Genomic DNA, 22,507 nt, shown 5'->3' with positions numbered 1-22,507 from the left:
CCCATGTGGGTGCTGATTCTAATCCTGGTGGCCCTGCTTCCCATCCAGCTCCCTGCTTGTGGCTTGGGAAAGCAGTGGAAGACGGCCCAAAGCTTTGGGACCCTGCACCCATGTGGAAGACCCAGAGGAGTCTCTGGGCTCCTGGCTTCTGATCAGGTGCAGCTTCAGCCGTTGTGGCCACTTGGTGAGTGAATCAGCGGGTAGAAGATCTTTCTCTCTGTCTCTCTTACCCTCTGTATAGCTGACTTCTCAATAAGAATAAAATAGATTGTAAAAATAAATAAATAAATATTTGTTGACTAATCAGGCTATAGATTTGTCTTGGCACATGAGCAATGGGAAACATTTTTGGAATGATGCGGGCTATGCATAAGCAGTAGTGAATGGTCACAAGCCTTCTAAAATGTTGCAAATCTATGATATTTTCCTCCATTTCGCGTCTATTTATTCAAGAAGTGATTAAAATTTTTAATTAGCTGTATTTGTATTTTAGCATCAGATTGACCTAGAATTCTGTTAGATGCCAGCTGAGCTTCTAATTCTTAGACTCCAGTTGAATCTTTGTAATTTAACACAGGTCTAAGGATTGTTTCTTACATTTACTTTTTGTCTTGGAAATATTTATTTTGTGTTTCTTGTTACAGTTTTTGCAAATGACATTAATTCAGCGAGTTAATTAGAAATAAGTTATTGTGCTTAAGGCATATACATGATTTTTAAAAAATGAATAACCCTTGAAAGGAAATGTAAACCTCTCCACAGGCTTGTCCCATCTCAGCAAAGGGCAGATGGGAACTGGCCCTTTGGTGGTGATGGTCAGCAGTTACAGGAGCCACACTCTGTGAAGGGACGTTAATTGGGGTCATTTTATCCATTGAGGGACACCACACAAAAATATGTTTTAAATGCTACTCAGTGTACTAGAAATACTTGTTTTGGGCACCAGTGATATACATCACCTGCTTAAAGTGGTTCTAGTGTGTTGAGAGCTGTGTTTCCATTCCTGTAATCATTTGTGGGATATTTCCTTTATCCCAAAATCAAGTACTCTGGAGCCATCGTCCTTCAATCTCATTAACACCTCTATCCCCACCCCCAGGGCCAGTTATTCACTAATCCACTTTCTTTTTCAATGGATTTCTCTCTCTCTTTTTTTTTTTTTAAAGATTTTATTATTACTGAAAAGCCGGATATACAGAGAGGAGGAGAGACAGAGAGGAAGATCTTCCATCCGATGTTTCACTCCCCAAGTGAGCCGCAACGGGCTGGTGCACGCCAAACCGATGCCGGGACCAGGAACCTCTTCCAGGTCTCCCACGCGGGTGCAGGGTCCCAAAGCTTTGGGCCGTCCTCAACTGCTTTCCCAGGCCACAAGCAGGGAGCTGGATGGGAAGTGGAGCTGCCGGGATTAGAACCGGCGCCCATATGGGATCCCGGGGCTTTCAAGGCGAGGACTTTAGCCGCTAGGCCACGCCGCCGGGCCCCAATGGATTTCTCTTTTTAGTACATTTCGCGTAAGTAAAATCATATAATAAAATCTTTTTTTTTTCTTGGTGACTGATTCTTTCACAGAACATGATGTTTTTAAGATCTGTCCATGTAGGCTTGTATCAGCACTTCACACACTTTAAGTGCCAAATGATATTCCATTAATGGCTAGGCCACATTGTGTTTATACTCTGGTCGGTTGAAAGACATTTGGGTTGCTTCCATTTCACATTATTCTAAATATGTGTGTAAGTGGTCAGTGTAGACATAGGTTTCTGTTTTTCTTGGGTTTATACCCAAGTTGTCTTTATTCGAAAACGAGTACATTAGCTCATATGTCTGAGTTTCTTCCATTGATATTTTCATAACAACAAAATGATTGAGGTATCATTTACAAACAATACAATTGATCCACCCTAAGAGTACAAATCAGCGGTTTTAGCATTTTTCTCTGAGTGTCTTGAAGTGATGCATTATATCAGGCTTGTGTATGCGCTCTCGTATTTCCAGTTCTCATCGTTCCAGAAGGTTCTCTCTTCCCATTGCTGTTTCTTTGACATATCCTTTCTCAATTTTTGTGATTTATGAGCCTCAGCGGTTGCTGAGCCAAGGGGATGAAAAGAGTTGGTCAACAAAATCAAAATTGAGAAACTTCTGCACCCATTTTTTTTGTGTATGTGATGGATAGTTGTCTTTGCTTGTGGGGGCAGCTCAAGCAGCTGCTGTTACCCAGGGCTCCGCTGTCCTGCATGTAGTGGCCCCTGAGGCCTGATTGGAAAATTTCACTACACAGAGTTGTGTAGTGTGCCTGGCACCAAGCAGGGCTTTGGCCATGTTCTTTCCCATCGTTTCCATCTTCCCAGGACTCTTTTAATTTGCTCAGAATCATTCCACTTGTTTGAAATGACAAAAGGAAATTTAAAAGCCACTGTAGTTCAAGTATAACCTCTGTGTTAGACTTTGTGGAACTGCTAATAGGGCTTCGTGTTTCACTGTGTCTGTTTCACAGTAGAAGGAATGTGGGCGGCAGACAGGTAGCCAGGGGATATTGTGTTTCTGGTTTCCTGTGAAGCCACATTGGAAGGTTGCAGGAGTCCCAGCTATCTGGAGATGGGAGTAAAGATGGGGCTCAGTGTTGGCAATGGATCATGGATGCCAGGAGCATGCATTGGTTTGCAAAGGAAGCACTGTTAGAAACCAGATCTGAAGTTAGGGGTATCAGTTTACTTTTTATAAAATGGGTTTAGTCCTCTTTCCTTACCTCTTTTTTTTCTAAGTCAAAGAAAAAAACCCCTCCAATTTTTTACCACTGGCATTCATTCAGATACCTGCTTATTTCTTTGTCATGTTAAAATAAAATTATAATTAAGGGTTGACAAAAGAGAAAGCATTGAAGAAGACAGAATAAAGCATAGAAATAACTTTCTATAAAAATTCAAACCTTATATTTTTAATTTCAGTTCATTACCTAGGCGTTAAAAAACAGGGAGTTGGCTTAGCCTTTAAGCCAGCTTTCTTGTCTGTGGAAATGTGAAAATTCTGAGTGTGATTCTGAAGGGTGAAAATGTCATTGCTCAGATATGAGTGGAACACAGGAGTCGTACAAGGGAAAAAAATAACCAGAAGCAGTGTACCGCACGTGCACCTGGCTCCCTGCAGACACAAATGTTCATGGGTGCCCGATCGCCGAGACCGTGGTTTACTTGCCGTCCTCTTAGGATATTAGCTCTGTCGTGAGGGAGGAAGGTTTGGCTGTCTCAGGATGTTGAAGTTACATTTGTGATATTCATTGAAACAAGAGCCTTGTGCCAATTATTTGGGAGCCAAGATCGTGTGAACGGTCTTATTTGTCACTGTTCCTTCTTGAGGGCATTTGAAGTAAGCTCCCTGTGAGTGCAGTTGACTTTGCCCAGTCTTAGGACTAAGGGTCCTTCACAAATCAAGAGAGATGTAGAACACTTTTTTGGGTGGTGGTTTTGGGAAGACACCAGGGGTGTTATGCAATGATGAAATGAAAAAGTTTTGTTGAAAACATTGGTGTGCTTTAAGTATTTACATTGAAGAAACTGCTGCTTTCTATAAAGAATGTGCGATAGAGCTGGGCTTTTTTCAGGAAACAGAGGATGCAGTTAAAAAAAAATTGCCATGGGTCATGGACTGTGTGGTGTTGGAATTGGGTGTGACTGTAAACAGCTTCTCCCTCCAGCACCATTGTATATTTGCTACTGTATCTCTAATTTCTGAAGGGGATTGCAAGCAAAGGCTAGGTTTTTAAGAATCTTTGAATTGGTGGCCTGAACCCAATGGCTATCTTTTATAAAATCTGTGGTTTTTTTGAGAGCTAACAGATATGGGGATGGGCTCTGGAGAGGTAGAAGTGGAGGTAGGATGGGAAGAGGGGGAACAGAGAGAAGCACTAAGCTTCCAGGTATTAATTTCACTGTCCAGATTCACACAATGGCAGGGGCTGGGTTGGGCTGGGAAGGAAGCCGTTAAGTGAGAACACCATCTGGGTCTCCCACGTGGTTTCCAGGAACCTGCTTGTTTGTCACTGCTGCCTCCTAGGGTCTGCATTATCAAGAGGCTGGAGTCAAGAGCTGGTGTCACACCCGGGCACTCCAACATGGAATGCAGCCCTCTTAATCAGTTTCCTCGCTGAGAGCCAAAGGCTCCTCCCCGACAGTCCACCCAATGGCTTTCTGACTCCTTGGAAGGAGCCTCGAGCTACCCTGAGTTGGGGATTTCTGGGGTAGTTATTATTACAGCTTTTATTGGAAAGTTTTCCTTCACTCTGCATTCCCTTGCGATATGAAACCAAATTCATATATCCTCTTCTTCCTTTACCCCGCTACTCCCTCTCTCTACTTGGAATCAAAGCAATTGGTCTATCTGTTCTCTGCCCCCAACCCCCGTCTCCATTTCTTTCTCTTCTTCTCGTTCTCAGTTTCTTCATTTGAAAGGCAGTGACTTGGTAGCGAGTGAGAGATTTCCCAACTTCTGGTTCATTTCCCAAATGACTACAACTGGGACAGGGGTAGCCTAATCCAGGTGCCAAGAACCCCATCTGGATCTCTCATGTGGGTGGTAAGGGCCTAAGCCCTTGGACCATCTTCTGCTATTTCCCCGGTACATTTGCAGGAATCTGGATTGGAATCAGAGCAGAGCAGATTTGAACCAGGATTTCCATGTGGGATGCCAGCATTGCAAGCACTGGCTCTATTAGCTGCACTATAGGACGGATCCCTGCTTTAATCTTTGTCTTAAGTTGATCCCTGTGTAATTTTTTAGCACTATAACCAGATTAATTTTATAGATAAATTATACCCTGTGGGACCTCCTGAGATGCATAGGCTAAATGTTCCTTAGCCTGGATTTTTCCCTTGCTCACGGGACACACATAAACTGATTTGACCCTTCTCCATCTCCACTCCAGACCTGTAGCTCTGCAGACAGCTAGGCTGCCTCCCCAAGGCCTGTGTGCTTTCTCTGTCACTTCCCTGGGCCCCTGACTGGTGTCCACACTTCCTTTAACCAGGCTCACGAAGCATTCTGCATGGCCAGTCACCCCCTGAGCACCATGCCCTGGTGGCCGTATCTGCCCCTGCTCTGGGTCCCCGCAGCCCTACTCCTTGTCTGCCCTTTGGTTTCCCTGTGTGTGACCTGGGATGGCATCAGAGCTTTCCTGTGTTGAGTAACTGTGAATATTAGCTTCATCCATTGACTCAAGCATTGAAACAGTTCAGATAGGAAGAATGAAACTCAGTTCTTTTTTTTTTTCTTAGAGATTTATTTTTTTATTGCAAAGTCAGATATAGAGAGAGGAGAAACAGAGAGGAAGATCTTCCATCCATTGATTCATTCCCCATGCAGCCGCAATAGCTGGAGCTGAGCTGTTCTGAAGCCCTGAACCTCTTCCGGGTCTCCCATATGGGTGCAGGGTCCCAAGGCTTTGGGACGTCCTCGACTGCTTTCCCAGGCAACAAGCAGGAAGCTGGATGGGCAGCAGGACTGCTGGGATTAGAACCGGTGCCCATATGGGATCCCGGCGCATGTAAGGCAAAGACTTTAGCTGCTAAGCTACTGTGCCGGGCAGGCTGAAACTCAGTTTTTGTGGTCCACCTTTGATAGCACAAGTCACATTGTCCCATAGTTCACTTTTTCTCCCAACTGAGGAGCAAACATACTCTTGCCTTTGTAGCTAAGCCCTTGGCACGAGTCTTCTCACATCGTTAATCATTATTGTCATCGTCTTTAGCAGTAATGGAAGCTAACATAAATGGGTCTTTGCCATGTGCCAAGAACTGTGGCCTGGAGTATTTATTGTGAAGTGGTTGGAGCCAGAATTCATCTTCAAGATGGTCTGCTCTCTGGACCAACCCTCTTTTATGTTCCCTACCAAAATAAAGTTGTTCAGTCAACATTTGAATGGTTGGCTTGAAGGGAAGAATGAGAAAGACTGACTTTTGCCCTGGACCAAACGTCAGTAAGCTGTATCTCGAGAAAGGCCAAGTGGACATGAACAATTGTTTCTGCATTGTTCCATTTTCAAGGAGAAAGGAAATTTCCCTTGGCCGTGCTTGGGGCCTAGGGGTCTAGGAGCAACCTGCCGATCACCATCCTGCCCAGTATCTCACAGGTGCCATCTGTCAAAGAAACTTGCTTTGGCAAACAGCTTAATATCTGTGTCAGCACCATTCCAAGGACATCAGTCAAACTTTGCAATAAAGACCTCTGCCTCATTCCATTTTCAGTCACCCCAGTCACAGACTTCACCACTGAAGCTGAAAAGAATACTGGGTTTGAAAAACCTGTGTTCGAGCAGCAGGCGTGCAGCCCTGTGTGTTTCTGAAAGCAAGCCCTTGGAGTCCCTTCTGTGGCAGCAGAACAAACTTCCACATAACCTCCATGTAACTGTGAACTTGGGGAGTTATTCCAAGTCCTCCTCATTTGAGAGCCAACCGTGGGAGGCACAGTCTGTGAAGATTTCTTGTTCCAATCAAGCTGTTCTGTGCTGAAAAATCTTGTCTCCTCCCCTGCCCCATCTTAATAATATCTTACACTTGTGTGGACTCCTTCACGAACTGTTTCATGTGTACGTTCTCATTGCATTCACACACTGAGGTGCAGATGGTTTTTACTTCAGCTCATTAAAGAAGAAAACCAAGACAGAGAAATTGAGATGTTTTTTTCCTAGTGCCAAGCAGCTAGTGAGTAGGAAGACTTGGTTCTGATTCTGTGGCAACAAAATATACCCAGAGCTTCTTGGAGGCCTGAGTAAATCATCCATCTCTGGGTGTTTCACTTGGTTCTTGATAACTTTCCAGTCATATAATAATTTTCCACACAATGCTTATAAAGCTGCATTGAGCAGAAGTGACGGCAGCGTGAGCCCACAACCAGAGTGGGCACTCTGCAGAACATACTAGCGCCTTGCTGTCTCGGCTGTGACTTGCCTTGGAGAGATTGTAATGAAGGGCCGGGGTAGCACGTTGGCAGAGTCCTCAAGGATGAAACAGATTTTTTCATTGCAGAAAATGAAGTTTCATCTTTCCAGTGACGTAATACCATGGTTCTGCCCGCCGCACACATTTTAGACTTTCCCATCTGAAACTTCATGACAATTCCATCACCCACAAAGAAAATAGTTCAGTGACCTCAGAACTGAAGGGTCCTTGGGGGACTTTTCACATCTTGTAGTTAAACAGGCATGATTTTGATTATCAACTCCAAAACATTCCCAAGAGACACATACGCAGAAGACCTTTCTTTAATGCGGTATCATTTGGAAAAATTACTTGGACTGAAATGTAAGATTGGCCCTCTTCTCCTGCCCCTCCCTCCTCAGCTGCCTCAGCCCTGGGGAAACCTTTAGGTGAAGTTTAGCTGCTTCCAGCCTCTGAAGTTTTGCAAAGGCTGCAATTGGGTAAGCACAATCTTAGATGGTGACTGCTATGGCTTTGGTTTGGAAATTGGTCATCTGTGTTGATAGCAAGTATTCATTTAGTCAGCCTTAAACTGATAACAGGTGTCTCCTGTGGAAGCAAGGATAATTTGTTATTGATTGTGATTGTGTCTTCTGATGTAAACTCCACGTTTATTTTGTCTTATAACCTCATTTGGCTGAGAAGACAGAGGAATTCAAGAGCAGGAAGTGCCGCCTGTGTGCACAGGATGTGTTTGCCCCATTGTTCTGTTCGCTACTTTCTCTAGGAACCTTATAGATTAACTTTCATCATCCACTTTGAAATGTTTGCTGTTTTTAAAAGCAGAAGCAATCTCTACATCCATCAGGCAGGAGGGCATTTTATTACCAAAAAAAAAAAGTTCATTTGTGTGTGACAAAGCTTATTTCTATGACAGGCACAAAGAAATAATGAAAGTTCCTTAAGAGGTGTTTTTCTCTACAGAAATGATCATCTTGAGGGCGATTTGTATGTGCCATTGCTATTGGAATTGCAAGGTAAAAAACATTTGTGTCAGTGAGGTTTGCGGAGTATTATGAAGTACTCAGCTATGACTCTAACAACAGAGGCAGTGTTGAAGGATGGAACGGAGAGACTCTTGGCTTTCTTCCCATCGAATGGGGTCTACGGCTTCAGTTTACTCCTGTCCTGATGACCCTGCAGACATTCATGGATCATCTCTCTAGGTCTCAGAGTGCCGTAGCTGTTAGCTGTTTGTAGAACCTTTCTCTGATTGCTGTTGCCAGACCCATTGGTGTGAACGGTGCCTGTTGGTCACACCTTGCTTTCAGCATGTTTCTGCTCCAAGAGGGTTCAGCTTCCCTGCCATTTCTTTTGGGGAGCTGCCTTGGCTTCCTGGCAGCATTGGTTGTCCTAACTCTGTTTGCCTTGTTCCCTTTTTGTAAACCAGCTCGTGTTGTTTCTTGGATCACCATTGGTACCAGCTCCATACTGTGATCAATATTCATCTAACTGCTACAGCTGTAAAGGAAGCAAAGATTGGTCTACACTCATACAGAGCACTAAAAACTCTTTTTTTGAGAAGGGAAGGAATTCCAACACCAGAAGGAATGAAAATGCAAATTTTTGCATCGTCATTTCTTTAGTACTGTCGTTCTTAAGTGGATGATTCCTGATCCTTGCTGCAAGAAACACGTAGTCCTAGGAACAAATCAATCTCACATGGTTTGGCTTTCTGGATACACCTTTTGATGCACTCTCTCCTCTTAACTAGGGGACTGAGTGAGTTTGAAATCTGTGACTTAGAGAAGACCCAGATCTCCCGTGTTTGTCTCTTTAGGCTAGTGGCCAACTCCGGCTTTGCTAGGATGGCATTCACCTGGGGTAATTGCTGATGGACACCAAACCCCAAGCCTTAAAATAAAAGCCATCATGTGTAGAGTGAGACAAGGATGAGCTGTGCATACTGGGCACTGTTGTGATTGTCACTGGTTGTTTTCCTACTCACTTAACTCTTACTGATTAGAAGGGAGAGTCATGTGACTTCCAGTGTTAATGACAGTTCACCAAGCTTCATGTTAATCATCAGTATAGCCCAAATCCATGCTTATAATTACAGATTTTCTTTAGTTATTCCAGTTGAACTTAAACTGCATTTGCAGAAAAATGATGTTTTCATTTCAGAAAAAAAAAAAGTGACAGAAAAGGCTCTGGTATGAGTATCAAATATATTGCAAAATATTCAGTGAAAGCCACCAAACATAGAAAGTACTTTGCAATCTCTGTCAAATTTAAACATCCCATTATAACAGCTTTTACAAGCCAAAGCTTTTTAGCTTTAACAGGAGAAATAACTTTTTACTTTGGTATCCCATATGGTTTTTATATTACTGCTTTACTTTAAGGATTTTTGTCCATAATTGTCTCCTTGCTTCCCATTTTAGGGATTCTTTAAAATTTTTTTTTCTCATTTGTACACAAAGCATTTATTCTGATCAGATCAGTAGGAGCCCAGTAGTAAGTTATTTTGGTTGTGTGATCTTGTTTTCCATTGCCGTCCCCACTGCTCACTGCACTTTTTTTTCTTTTCTACCCTTGTTAAAGCAAAACTATCAGGAAAATAAATAAATAAAAAGGAGAACAAAAACATCATTTTCTTCTGATTCAATTTTTTTTTTTTTTACTCTGATCTGTTGTCTGATTTTCCCCCTTGTGAAGCATGACGGAAAGTTCAAACTCGGCAATGTTTTTGACCCTAGTCTTGATTTAAGTGTTGAGGAGGAGGCCGTGGAAGTCTGGGTTCTGTAGTGTGTGTGAATGTGAACGAGAGCTGTTGTAAGGAGAAATAAGATGTGATCTTAAGTGAAATGCTTTCATATCCCTGCTGTGCTCTTGGTGGCTTTACTTTTGCCATAGCTATAGATAATATCCATGGTCCACGCCTTCTAGCAGTTCTTGATTAAAAAGAACTCTTCTGTCTTTGTTTCCTACAAACAGCAGAATTACATAAAAATTAAAAAAAAAGTCAATGAGCTCAGGAATGGCAAGCTCTTAGTTTATACGTGTTTTGTTCACAGTCCAGTGTGTGTATTCCACTAGATTGGTATAACCTGTTGGTCAAGGAAATGTCTGTGCATTCAAGAAGAGAGGCATGTGCAGAGAACTGTTCCCTCTGAGTTCAAAGCTCAGTTCTGAGAATTGGAGTCTTCAAAGCTGTTTTCATTTTCAGTGTTCCATTTTAATTAAAAACCACATTCACAATTCTATACAATCCCATCTGCGGATCCAAAAAGGGAATTCACATAAGATTAACTTCTTATTATTAAAAATACACTGCCTTTCTGATAGATATAATAGAGTAACATATAATAGAGTAACATTTTCCCTGGACTCACTGGTGGTTTCTTACATAATAAGTAAAACATGACTAAATTTAATGGATTTCTCACACTTGCAACTGATAATCCAGCTTATTTTATAAATATATTTTATTTGACTTAGGTGTTAAGGATATTTGTCCAGGAAAGAGATATAACAGGCTATTATTTTCTGTGGCAAGCATCAGCTGTTGAATTTGAATGGTCCTGACTTTGGTAGGGGATGATTCTGTTCATTTTTCTTTTGTTAACAAAAGGAACTTCTGTTCCCAGGATTCGGATTTAGGCAAATTTATGGCACATGTTTTTCCTCTTCAGGACCGTTTCTTTTAAATCGTTCACTTGCATGCATACTTCAGAGGAAGGGTCAGCCAGTCTTTGTTCTCCCCACAAAGGGCACAGTTCTGTTCTTCAGGACCATGTGCACCACGGCTGGGCCTGTTGTGCTGGGCTCGCCCTGTATTCCCCCAGGAAAGGGAAGCCACAGTGTCCCTGGCTTGGAGGGCAGGTTGGGCGAGCTCTGTGGTTGACTTTGTGAAGGGAGCCTCAGCTTTCCAAGAGCCCTGTTTCAAAGGACTTAATAACTGAGTACGGGACAATAGTTCTATGGTGAATTTCTTCCCTGGAGGGTTTTTTCCCCCCTAAATCTTGGTAGCCAGAGTGATGGGAACATATTTTCCTTTAAACAAAAAATATGTCAGGTAAAATCAAAATACAAAAGCAGCCATGCAACAAATTTAAGTTGTAAATGAACATACAACCTGGCTACTGGGTCGGATCATCATGTACTCGCTGTGTTCAGTATAGGAGGCTGTTCTGAGGAGTTAGTGCGATATTGAATTGTGTCCAATATTTACTCTTGGGCACTATAACTTGTATTGGGGTGTTTATGACCGAAATGCATTTCAGGTTGTATGGGGATATGATATACACACCCAGACATACATACACTTGTGTGAAATTATATATAATATGTTCATGCTATGTTGCATGATATGTACAGCTTGCTTATTATTTCCATAATTTTCTATGTATTGGCTCTTCTGTAATTTGTTGCCTATCTCTTCTCTGTTATATCTCCCCTTCTTCAACCCCCCCTGTTATCTGCTTTGGTCATACAGTTTTATTGTGTTCTTTTTGGTTGATCATTTTGATATTTCATCAACATTGTTACTCTGGATTCTCAGTGTGGAAGACACTAATAATGCACGTTTATGTGTTTCAGTGAGTAACTGTTCACAATGCTTGACTTGTTTGGGTAATGTAAGTGTTTAGACATGTACAGTGTTTATTTATACTCTATGAAACTCAATATGGGACTTCATGACCGATATATAGAAATTCTAAGTCCTTGGGCCCAGTGGAATGGCGCAATGGTTAAATACTCACCTTGCAATCACCAAGATCACATATGGGCCCCGATTCATGTCCTGGCTGCTCCATTTCTCACCCAGCCCCTGTTGTGGCCTGAGAAAGCAGTGGAGGATGGCTCAAAGTTTGGGACCCTGCATCCACATGGGAGATGCAAAAGAAGCTGCTGGCTGCTGGCTTTCGATTGGCTCAGCTCCAGCTGTTGTGGTCATTTGAGGAGTGAACCAGCTGATAAAATATCTTTGCTCTCCATAAAATCTGATCTGCCTTTACAATAATAAAAAATAAATAAAAATGAAAGAAAATTAATTCTTTTTTTTAAAAGATTTATTGTTATTGGAAAGCTGGATATACAGAGAGGAGGAGAGACAGAGAGGAAGATCTTCTATCCGATGTTTCACTCCCCAAGTGAGCCGCAACGGGCTGGTGCGCGCCGATCCGATGCCAGGAACCAGGAACCTCTTCCGGGTCTCCCACGCGGGTGCAGGGTCCCAAAGCCTTGGGCCATCCTCGACTGCTTTCCCAGGCCACAAGCAGGGAGCTGGATGGGAAGTGGAGCTGCCGGAATCAGAACCGGAGCCCATATGGGATCCCGGGGCTTTCAAGGCGAGGACTTTAGCTGCTAGGCCACGCTGCCGGGCCCAGAAAATTAATTCTAAGTCCTTGACAAAAATGAAGAGAATAAGCCCACAGGAATATATAGATGCCTTATATCATTGTCACTCATCAGCCTGGACCTACACTGAAGTATTTGCAAACTGTCCATCGTGATCTTGGGAGATTGTAGAGCTGTTAAGCAGAATCCTAAGGCCATGACCAAGCCAGTTTGACATCACCAAAGCCAAACTCAATAGTGTCTCTTCCTCAGTTTTTTTTTTTAACAACGTTATTTATATTCTCTCCATCTTAGATCTCTCATCTGTAAAGTATTTGATTGCTTACATGAAAGTAGACAGATTCTCACAAGATGAGAACAGAAAGGTGCTGTTGGCTTGGCGGAGCTTAGTCATCAAGGCCTTAAGGGTGAGGCAAGGTGTGGTATGTGTTTCTCTATGCAGTGGTTCTCAAACGCGAGCAATATCACAATCACCTGGCTATTACCGGAACAGCTGAGCCGGCTGGTCTGATTCCCAGAGCTACTGATTGGGTAGGGCTGGTGGAGGCCCTCAGAATTCCACCTTGCTAATAAATTTTCGCGTTAAGTTGGTGCTGCAGATGGAGGGTCACATTTTTGAGGACCGCAGCTCTGGACTCTCCTCTTCCTTTGTTTCAGGTGAGGAAGCAAAGGTTCTGAGAGGGGAAAGGGCTGGCCTAAGACGTCCTCAAGTGTAGAATTGGGACCAGTTCTTCTGGCCCTGGCCCTGGAATGTTCTCTGGAGTCTCATCTTTGAACTGAGAAGGGAGTGTGAAACACTAGACATCTGTATCTTCTCGAATCTGGTTTGTGAGCAGCTGTGTCTCCCTCTGTCTTGTGCCTGGCTCCCGCTCATTGTATGTGTGTGGGGGGGGAAGAGTATGGGTTCTGTGGTAAAAGAGGGCTTTGGTACTCTTCCATAATGCCAGAAGTTACAAAATTTTACCTCACCTTCTCTATGTTCATATCTAGTTCAGTGATTATTCATAGGACACTTGTCAATTCCTGACTACTGAGAGATTGATACGAATGTCAACATCATTTCTTTTGTGAAGATTTCATTCATTATTTGAAAAATCAGAGAGAGAGAGAGAGAGATCTTCTATCCTTTGGTTTCCCTCTAAGTGGCTACAACAGCTGTGGCTGGGCCAGGCCAAAACCCAGATCTAGAAACTTTTTCCGGGTTTCTCACGGGTATGTAGGGACCAAGCATTTGAGCCTTCTGTTGCTTGCCCTATGCCATTAGCAGGGAGCTGGGTTGGAAGTGGAGTAGCTGGTATCTAAACAGGCGCCCACATGAGATGCTAATGTTGCAGGTGGCGACTTTACCTGCTGTACCACACGCCAAACCCTGATGTCAGCATTTTAAAAACTTAAGCTGTTTAAACTCATGTGTGTACTAACTTCACAGACAGGCTAAAGAAAGATGCAGGCTACATGAGTAACCGCAAAAAAAAAAAATTATTATTAAAAAAATTATTGAATTTACTTGGATCTAAATCAATTTTTCTTTGCTTGCTTTTAGTTTGATGAAATTTGAGTGAAATATTTTATTGAATGAAACTTCTGTCACATACTACAGTCTATATTTGTGGTGGAGACTCATGATTCATAAATTCAAGTTAAATTATAAATGATTTTGAAAGTTGACTAGTGTTAGTGAAGACATGAAGTTGGTTTCATAAGAACATGAAGTTATCTAGTTGGTTTAGAAGAATTACGTTTGTGTTCTTGTCCTAGGTATTGATTTAACTTCAGTGATCACTTTACTGAGATACAGGTTGTCATAAAGTGCAAATGATTATCACCTGATTATTTTGTATTAGAATGATTGTAGGAAAAACCTGGCCTTGAATGATGGAAGGCGTAACATAGATTACAAACCCATGGGGATAAAGATTAATCCAGGGAAAGCTGGACTCTTTGACCTCCTTCTGTAGCCAAAGATGGCACTGTTCTAGGTTGGCTTTAGAACCTGTCTGTACCTCAAGGGCAATGTCTTTGAACTGTAGAAATAAATGTAGCATATGCCTTATTGATAATGTTTATAGGAAGAATGATCATTCAGTGATGAAGGCAGAAGTGAGATCTTAGCAACGATGGAATTATTTTCGTTTTCTTGGGAGCTGCAGCACCACTGCATGCACTGTGACATACTGTGTCACATTCAGACAACGAAGGAATGAACCTGTCTTTTCCTGTTAGAGAAATGGGGTCCAAGCCACAGTTCTTACACTTGGTGTTGCTTTCTTTCTTTTCAGCGTCTTGTGGAGGCTGCAGAAGAGGCGCACCTGAAGCACGAGTTTGACGCAGACCTCCAGGTAACTGATTAAAGTTTGAGTTAAAGTGGTTTGTGTTGTTTCCTGCTAAAAGAAAAAATATTAGGAACATCGAACTGCAGTGATGGTGAGGGAAAGGCTTTTGAGAGGAGGATGCAGAGGTGCCATAAATAGGCTTGCTTCATGAAAGGGCTCAGAAGGGATTCTCAATCCTTGCCTGCCAAATCCTGTTGAGAACTTGTGTGCAACCACTGAGCCTCCCCCTAATGGGGGTTGGGAGAAGCATTGCATCTCACAGCTGACAGTCATCCTGAGAACTCTCGAAGGCCAATGGATACGGTAGAACATAGCCACAGCTCACGTCTGGGGGCAGCTGAGAGTAAGGTTATAACGGCTCTAACTTTGACTTGTTTGTTAATTCTACAAGTCGATTTACTCACTGACTTGGAATTTGGACATCCCCTTTATCAATGTCCTACAGTAGATTTCCTATCAGATCATGGCGCACCTGTGTCTGGTTGAATAGCATTTCGGGGTGCATGCTTTGAAAGCCTGGCAAATGGCAGTAAGTGGACTGAATAATGCTTGGGAGTTTCTTTGGATTTCTTCTGAAGCAGCTTTTATTTAAGATGTCATTTTGAGCTCTGTGGCTTTTCCTCACCGCTAGGAAAACAAAGGAGCAAAGCTTAATCTCTTTGCACTTTGATAGAGCATACCTCTTTTAGTGGCATGTGGTCACAATTTGGGAGGACTGCTTTTTGGGGGATGTGTTTTCATTTATGTATGCCTTTGTGTTTTCCATATAAATCTTGAAACACACACACATGTAAACTGGCAATAGCAAAGGCAGCCTTTGCTTGAGTCTCTGCCTTTGTGCACCTCTTGTCATCACTCTCCTGTATATGTGCACTTTGTGGGTGAAAGAATGCACAGTCAAATTGGGTACTTGAGGAAAGCTTAATAGAAGAAGTGTTTACACATATGTGGTTATGGTTTGGAGAAACAATTACCTGGTGGCTGTATATCCAGAGCTAGCCATTCTTCTGGCCTGAAGAAGCTAAAACAAGGAACAGTTTGCAAAACCTAGGGAGAGTAGCTGCATGGTAAGTGTGCCTGATGGGGGACGGGGGGCAATCACCCGTGTTGAACTGGCAAAACTGGAGGCTGAGAGGATAACTCTGTGTTACACACTTAGCTCTTGGTGGTAAATACACTCTTATGAAAAAATGAAAAATTATATATATATATGATGGAATTATATGGTCTTCATTGCTTCAGACAAGACTCCTCAATGATGCTAAGTAAAAGTTTGTTGAGAAACAGGACACCTGCATTCCCACAGTGTCTACTTCCAGGTTGCTTGGTCTGAACAAAGGGAGTGATAGCAACTTTGCTATGCGGGAAGCTTGCAAGCACTACCTTAATCTTTTAATCATTTAGCCCTCAAGAAGTTTGACAGAGTGACACAAAGTACCCCCAGAAAGGCAGCAGTATATAAGAGCACAGCATATCTCATGTAGAATTATTAACCAAAATGTGTAACTTGAGTCAAGTCATGATGAAGCAGCCTGTGTAGATTCAATGACATTCTGCAGAAAAACTGTCTAGTCTCTTGTTCAAATTATCAAGGTAAAAAAAAAATTGGGGACTGGTTTCAAATGATAAGAGGTTAAGGACTCAAGGCAAGCAAATGCAGTGTGCAGTACTAAATTGGGTCTTGGAAGAATAAAGATTTGATTGCAAAATATACATTAGAAAATAATACTACATTAACGTTGGATTGTGTAGCTTCATTTTGACCTCCGTATTGTAATTGTGTTAGAGAATCTCCTTTTTCTTGTTCTTGTCTGGACTAAGCACTTGGATTTATTGGTTCAGGAGTGAGGAGTAACTCTTCGGGAGTGAGGGGTTACTGGGAGTCAGGATTATTTTGAGATATCTGGTATTTATGTCTACTGTTCTTTTTACCTTGAGTTCAGTTCTCTGCCAAGCATTGGTGGGCTGAGTCTTGGGGGAAAATGACATAATTAACTTTGGGAGATTATTGATCCCTCCACAGTGAACAAAAGTCACGTGCTATCGTTCAATTCATGCGAACATGCTCCTTTTGTCCAAAGGAAGCTTTTGTTAGATTCCTGAAGTACTTGGACTTCCTGTCATTGAAGCTTTACAGTAAGATTGGACGTTGCATGGCCAGCTCCCCTTGTGAAATGCAGTGCTGTGAACCTGTAGGGAGCATGGGCATCTTTTTGTTTTTTTTAAAGGGTAGAAGCAGAAGAAGCCCATCTCTCGGTTGTTTTCCCGAGAAGGAAGAGAAGATGGATTTTCTTCCCCAGGCCCCTGTTGTGTACATGAACAATAAACAAATCAGAGGGTATTACTGAGTACGGTCTGAATGCAAGGGTAGATGTTGAGATAATCACTATTGCAGCGGGTTGCTCATGAGCTAGATCTTGGGTGTTGGTCAGTGAAATCTCAGGGTGAGAATGAGCCGTGTGTGTGCTCTGGTGGAAAACTATAAAAGGGAGGCCTTTGATGAAAGGGGTGTGCTTAGAGGAATCCATCTCCACTTAGATGAAGGCTTTGAAGTTGCCAGGCATCCTTGCTCTGAAGTACGAGTCTGTTAGCAGCTTGGGTGCCAGCCCCGTTGCTGTTATGGGGTTAGCAGGGCTGTGCACAGGTTCCAAGTTGATTGTCACAAGGGTCCATTAGAGCTGATCAATTGTTAATGTGGCTTTCGCTGACCTCTTGACAACCCCTGCAAGAGGATTATTTTTATCAAGAAAAGAAAACACGGGACAATACAGACTCATCCCTGGTCCCCATGAAATAATGCCCAAGATGACCCCTTGCCGTTAGCTCAGGAAGAGCAGAGAGTGGGGTGTCCATTTCCTTGCTGGGACGTTTCTTAAACCATTTAGCTTCCAGTTCTGTAGATTTTAGCCTCCCTCCTTGGTCCTGGAAGAGAAGAGAGGTGAGGTACTTGTCCATTCTCTCACTGCAGACTCGACTCTTGGTATTGTTGTGGCTTTACATGCAGTCAAAGGGAAGAATTTTTTCATTGGTACACCAATCAACCCCCCCCTCCCACCACCACCACCGCAAAAGAAAGTTATACCTCCTTTACTGTGGGGGGTGGTTTACTGTCTATTTAAATTTGCTGCACAGTCCCTCCCAAGGTTTAGCTGGTGCCCTATGGGCTGATAACCTAGACATCTGTAGTCACCTCCCTGAGGTCCTTAAATGTGACATTACGTTATTCTTAACGCGTGGAGCAGGAGCCAGCATGTTGTGACCAACACAGCGTCCTCTGCCGAGACCAGCTCTGCCTCGTCTGCACTGGCAGCAGGACTTAAGGATGGATGTTTCTGTGTCTGTTTGATCCTCTGGCATTGCTGCTTTCCAGGGTCTGTGGGTTCTCCACTGGCCTGGTCCTTTGGTTTACTTCTTGTCTTGCTAGCCCTCTTAGTGTTCAATCATAATTATGTGTGTTTGTCAAAATTGCTTCTGTCCTCTTTAAACTTTCATGCGGTGGTTATTAGCATAGGCTTTTCTTGAAAGCTTGGTAATTACAATGAAAACACAGTTAAAAAAGCAACCTGTGCTTTCCTGATCACATTTTATTATCTTAATATCTCACCCTTATTATTTGGATGGCAAAATCCAGGTTGGCCGTAGGAGGAGTGAGAGATTGTGGCGTAGAATACTCTAGCAATTGAATTTTCGGAAAGTTAAGTCTACACATGTTCTAGTGTTACTCCGAGACTGCCTTCCCCACTCTTTCTTTTTGGATTTTTTTTCCCCCACTGGCAGCCAAGGAGATGAAAAAAACTACTTTTGACAGTTTACTAAAAACCTGCTTATCTTTGAACCGCAAACATATTTTCTTTGAAAGCTGTCTCAAATAAGTGCCAATTGCACAGAGCTGGTGCATGATGAAAAAAAATAGCATGGTTTTGAATTGTGTCTCCTGCAGAAGCTTTTTCCATTACGGAGTTTTCTATAATAATTTCTCTTTGTTGTTTTGTAAATAAAAGTAAAAAAAAAAAAAAAAGCCCGATGACATTCAGAGGGCTCTCGGGTATCAGAGTGGAGAGGAACTGCTGTCTGTGTGTGTGTGTGTGTGTGTGTGTGTGCGCGCGCGCAGCATACTGTCCCTTCCTAAGGGATGTCACATTACAAGAGCCTGCCTCGCAGACACAGCACCTGATGGCCAAGTGAGGGTGAGGGGGAACACTGGATGAGAAAGCTCTGCCACTCCTACAGCAGCTTGCCCCGCCCCCCGGCACTGCAGAGGCAGCAGGCAGCTGGTCCTGTTGCAGGAGACCCAGGAAGGGAAGGGCAGGAGGCTGAGAAGCCCCGGCGCTTGCTTTGTAACTGCCGACCCTGTCCGTAGGTGAAGGCAAGCCTTTGGAGGACAGGAGTTGAGCATAGCAGGGCAGAGCTGGCCCGGCCCCGGATCCTTTTCCTGCTCTGGAGAAAAATTCTGCTGAACCAGGGCCTGCAGAGGGAGGGTTGGGTGGAAATGGTAAATTCTCACCTTTTCCACTTGGGGCAGGACAGAAGGTGAGGTGTCTTGTCCTGTGTTCCTGTCCAGCCCTAATTGGTTCCTTCCATGCTGACCTGGTGAGGTGTTGAGCCCTGGAGATATTGAGCAAGAGAAAAAACAACAACAACAACAAAAACAGGCGTCAAGAATTAGAAATGGAGTTTTCATAACTGTAGTTAATTGACTTTTGCATGGTCAACAAAAATGGTAGGGAGCCCATTTGCAGGTAAAATAAGTGGAAAGGGAACAAAATGTCACATTTTCTGTACTTAAATTAGCCTTCCCCCCCTTTTCAAATCTAACTGATGAAAGCATACCTATTTTGTTGCTGTTGCTGTTACAAGCTTAATAGGGGGTCATAGTCTAGCACTAGTCTGTTTTAGGACTTGCCGCATGTCCTTCATTACAAAACTGGTATGTGAAGTCTCCAAGTAATCTTTGTGGTATAAGTTTTTTAAAATCAAAGTCATTTCTCAGTTGATAAATGCTTACCTTCGGCAAAGACACAATGTGATTTTTTTTTTTATTCATTTGACTAGATGTTACAGTTTCTAATAAGGTCAGTGTTTGAGTTTTGTGGGTCAGCTGTTTGGTGTTCACACATTATGCTCATGGGCATGATTTGCAGCCATGTTAAGGCAGGAAGAGGCAGTTGGTGGATCCTCAGCTGGATCCAGCCGAGTTAGCTTGTTCTTAGGGATCTGAATATTTGTAGTAGTTCCCATCAGAACTGGACTCTACACACTTGCCGTGGTGTCTTTGCTCATCTGTGAAGGAGGAACATGTCATCTTTAGGTGGTGGTTACTATCTCGTCTAGCTCTCAGTTGCTGTGTTCCATTCAACCAATGACCTTCTGTACACCAGGTGCTCCGTGAGGGTGTGGCCGGGAACCACGCGTCTGGAAGCTGGCTGGGCAGTCACGGGACTAACCACCTAACGAGAGAGATGAAAAGACATGACAATGTAAAAACGTGAAGCGTTCATTGTGCTAAGTGGTATGAAAGGGCATTAGACCAAACGGAGGGCTGGATAAGGAGACACCATTTAGGCTGGAAGCTTAGAGGACCGTGGAGGAAATGCCATGAGTCTGGGTGGAGAGGAGACCAGAAGTGTCCCAAATACAGAAAGGCATTACGTGTAAGATTATGAAGTTAGTGTTTTCCATATGATAGTCATTTTCACTTCTGAACTATAAGCAAACAAGTAGAGGCTCAAACATGCCAGTTTTCCCCAAAAACGGCATACTGCAATCAGAGCAAGTCTAGTAAGGAAGGCTCTCTGCCATTATCTTCACACACACACACACACAACTGTAGTCTGTCACTGATGTTTAACCAGTCAAGCTTCCTTCCCATCAGTTGTTCTGTTTCTTGTTCCCAGCTTATAAAACCCAGTGTTCTGGGCCCTGCAAGGTAACCTGATGGCTAAAGTCCTCACCTTGAACATGCTGGGATCTCTTATGAGCACTGGTTCTAATCCTGGCAACCGTGCTTCCCATCCAGCTTGTGGCCTGGGAAAGCAGTCGAGGTCGGCCCAAAGCCTTGGGACCCTGCACTCACATGGGAGACCCGGAAGAGGTTCCAGGCTCCTGGCTTCGGATAGGCTCAGCTCTGGCCATTGTGGCCGCTTGGGGAGTGAATCATCGGACGGAAGAGCTTCCTCTCTGTCTCTGCTCTCATATATCTGCCTTTCCAATAAAAATAAATGAAACTTAAAAAAAACCCCACTCTTCTGCCATTGCCCAACAGGTGTTGTTGTCTTGTTACAGATCCGAGTCTGCATCAGGTGATGACTCTCAAGTAAAAGATAATGACGTCTGCAATTGCATTTGTTGAATTTCTTCTGTCTGTGCTGGTACTTTGTTTCTGCCCCTTTGTTGATGTTTAGCATTGTCTATCCAATTCTTGCTATTCTACCATTTTCTCAGAGCATGTTCTAACCTGTTCTAGTTAAGGGACTCCTACAAGCTGAGAGGTGACCCTAATCATCATGCAAGCATGTCAACGAATGGCTGCACTGTATGGCAAGGAGCCAAGCAGCTGAACCACACCATGTCTCGGGGAGAGAGCAGAGAGCGTTCTGAAGCATTTATTCATTCATGCATTTGTTGTTTCAACAGATTCTCTTTGAACACCTGTTGTATCCCAGACGTTGATCCACATGACACAAAACACAAACTTTACAAACCAGGATTTCGGTCTTTCTTGGTCTTTACTGATACAAAATGATGCCAACTGTTGATTAATTACAGGTGCAATGAATGCTGCATTTATCTGTTTATTTGTGTAAAGCTTACATGCAGTGCAATGCACAGACCGTGAACCGTGGAGTTTGAGTTGATGCGGAGTTTCCTTCTGTCTGCTCTGCATCCAGCTCATTTCTTGTCCCTTCTGGGCTGCTCGCGGGATTTCTGATGACGTGGGTGCCGTTGGCCTTTACAAGAGGTGAAGTAGCGTAGAAACTGCGCATGCTCTTAGGAGTATGGCCCCTTTCCAACATGCACTGTGAGACCCATCCACGATGCTGCGGCCACTCTTTGTATTTTGGGGTATAAATATTGGATACTGTAGATTCCTGACTAAATGGTGCATCCGCAGCATTTTGCTCTTTCCCGTTTTACTATAAACTTTGAAACATTTTCTGATTTTCTCTGCAAAAGCCCCATTAGCCTGTGATGTTAAAAGTTTCCAAGTGTGACTATGAGTTAGATCATCTCTCCATTTTGTTCAGGTGGATTTTTGTTCATGTATTTTGAAGCTCTATTGTATTTTGAAGCTCTATTGCTCAGGATTACATGTTGAAGATTGTTCCGTCTTCCAGGTGAACTTGTCACAATGTCATTACTGTTTGCACTTTTGTTAATGTCGCATGCCAGCTTTTCACACAGTGTATCTTTTTGTTTTTAAGATTTGTTTATTTTAATTGGAAAAGTGGATATATATAGAGAGAGGAGGAGAGACCGGAAGATCTTCCATCCCATGATTCACTCCCCAAGCAGCCACAATGACCGGTACTGCGCGGATCTGAAGCCGGGAGTCCAGAGCTCTTCTGGGTTTCCCACGCGGGTGCAGTGTCCCAATGCATTGGGCTGTCCTCGACTGCTTTCCCAGGCCACAAGCAGGGAGCTGGATGGGAAGTGGAACAGCTGGGATTAGAACCGGCGCCATATGGGATCCCGGGGCTTTCAAGGCGAGGACTTTAAGCACTACGCTACCGCGCCAGGCCCTCACACAGTATATCCTACATCCACACACCCACCCACCGCTGCACTTTCACTTTGAATCTGTGTCCTTATATTTAAACAGCAGTCCTGGTAGACTATAGTTTGGTCTTGCTTCTTTTCCTGTTTGACAACATCTGCCTTTAAATTGTGTGATTTAGCTCA

At 43.3% G+C, this 22,507-nt stretch overlaps 1 protein-coding gene across 1 annotated transcript in view; it reads left to right on the top strand.

The window, feature by feature from the left end:
- The window catches only part of CACNA2D3 (calcium voltage-gated channel auxiliary subunit alpha2delta 3), a 714,521-nt gene that overhangs the window by 198,180 nt on the left and 493,834 nt on the right, over positions 1-22,507 (top strand). The window contains exon 4 of the mRNA XM_058678785.1: positions 14,555-14,614. Within this exon, the coding sequence (XP_058534768.1) occupies positions 14,555-14,614 (60 nt within the window). The remainder of the gene's footprint in view (positions 1-14,554; positions 14,615-22,507) is intronic.

The sequence above is a fragment of the Ochotona princeps genome, chromosome 21 (genome assembly GCF_030435755.1).
Source record: "Ochotona princeps isolate mOchPri1 chromosome 21, mOchPri1.hap1, whole genome shotgun sequence".
Classification (NCBI taxonomy): Eukaryota; Metazoa; Chordata; class Mammalia; order Lagomorpha; family Ochotonidae; genus Ochotona; species Ochotona princeps.
This window is presented reverse-complemented; position numbering and strand designations above follow the sequence as displayed.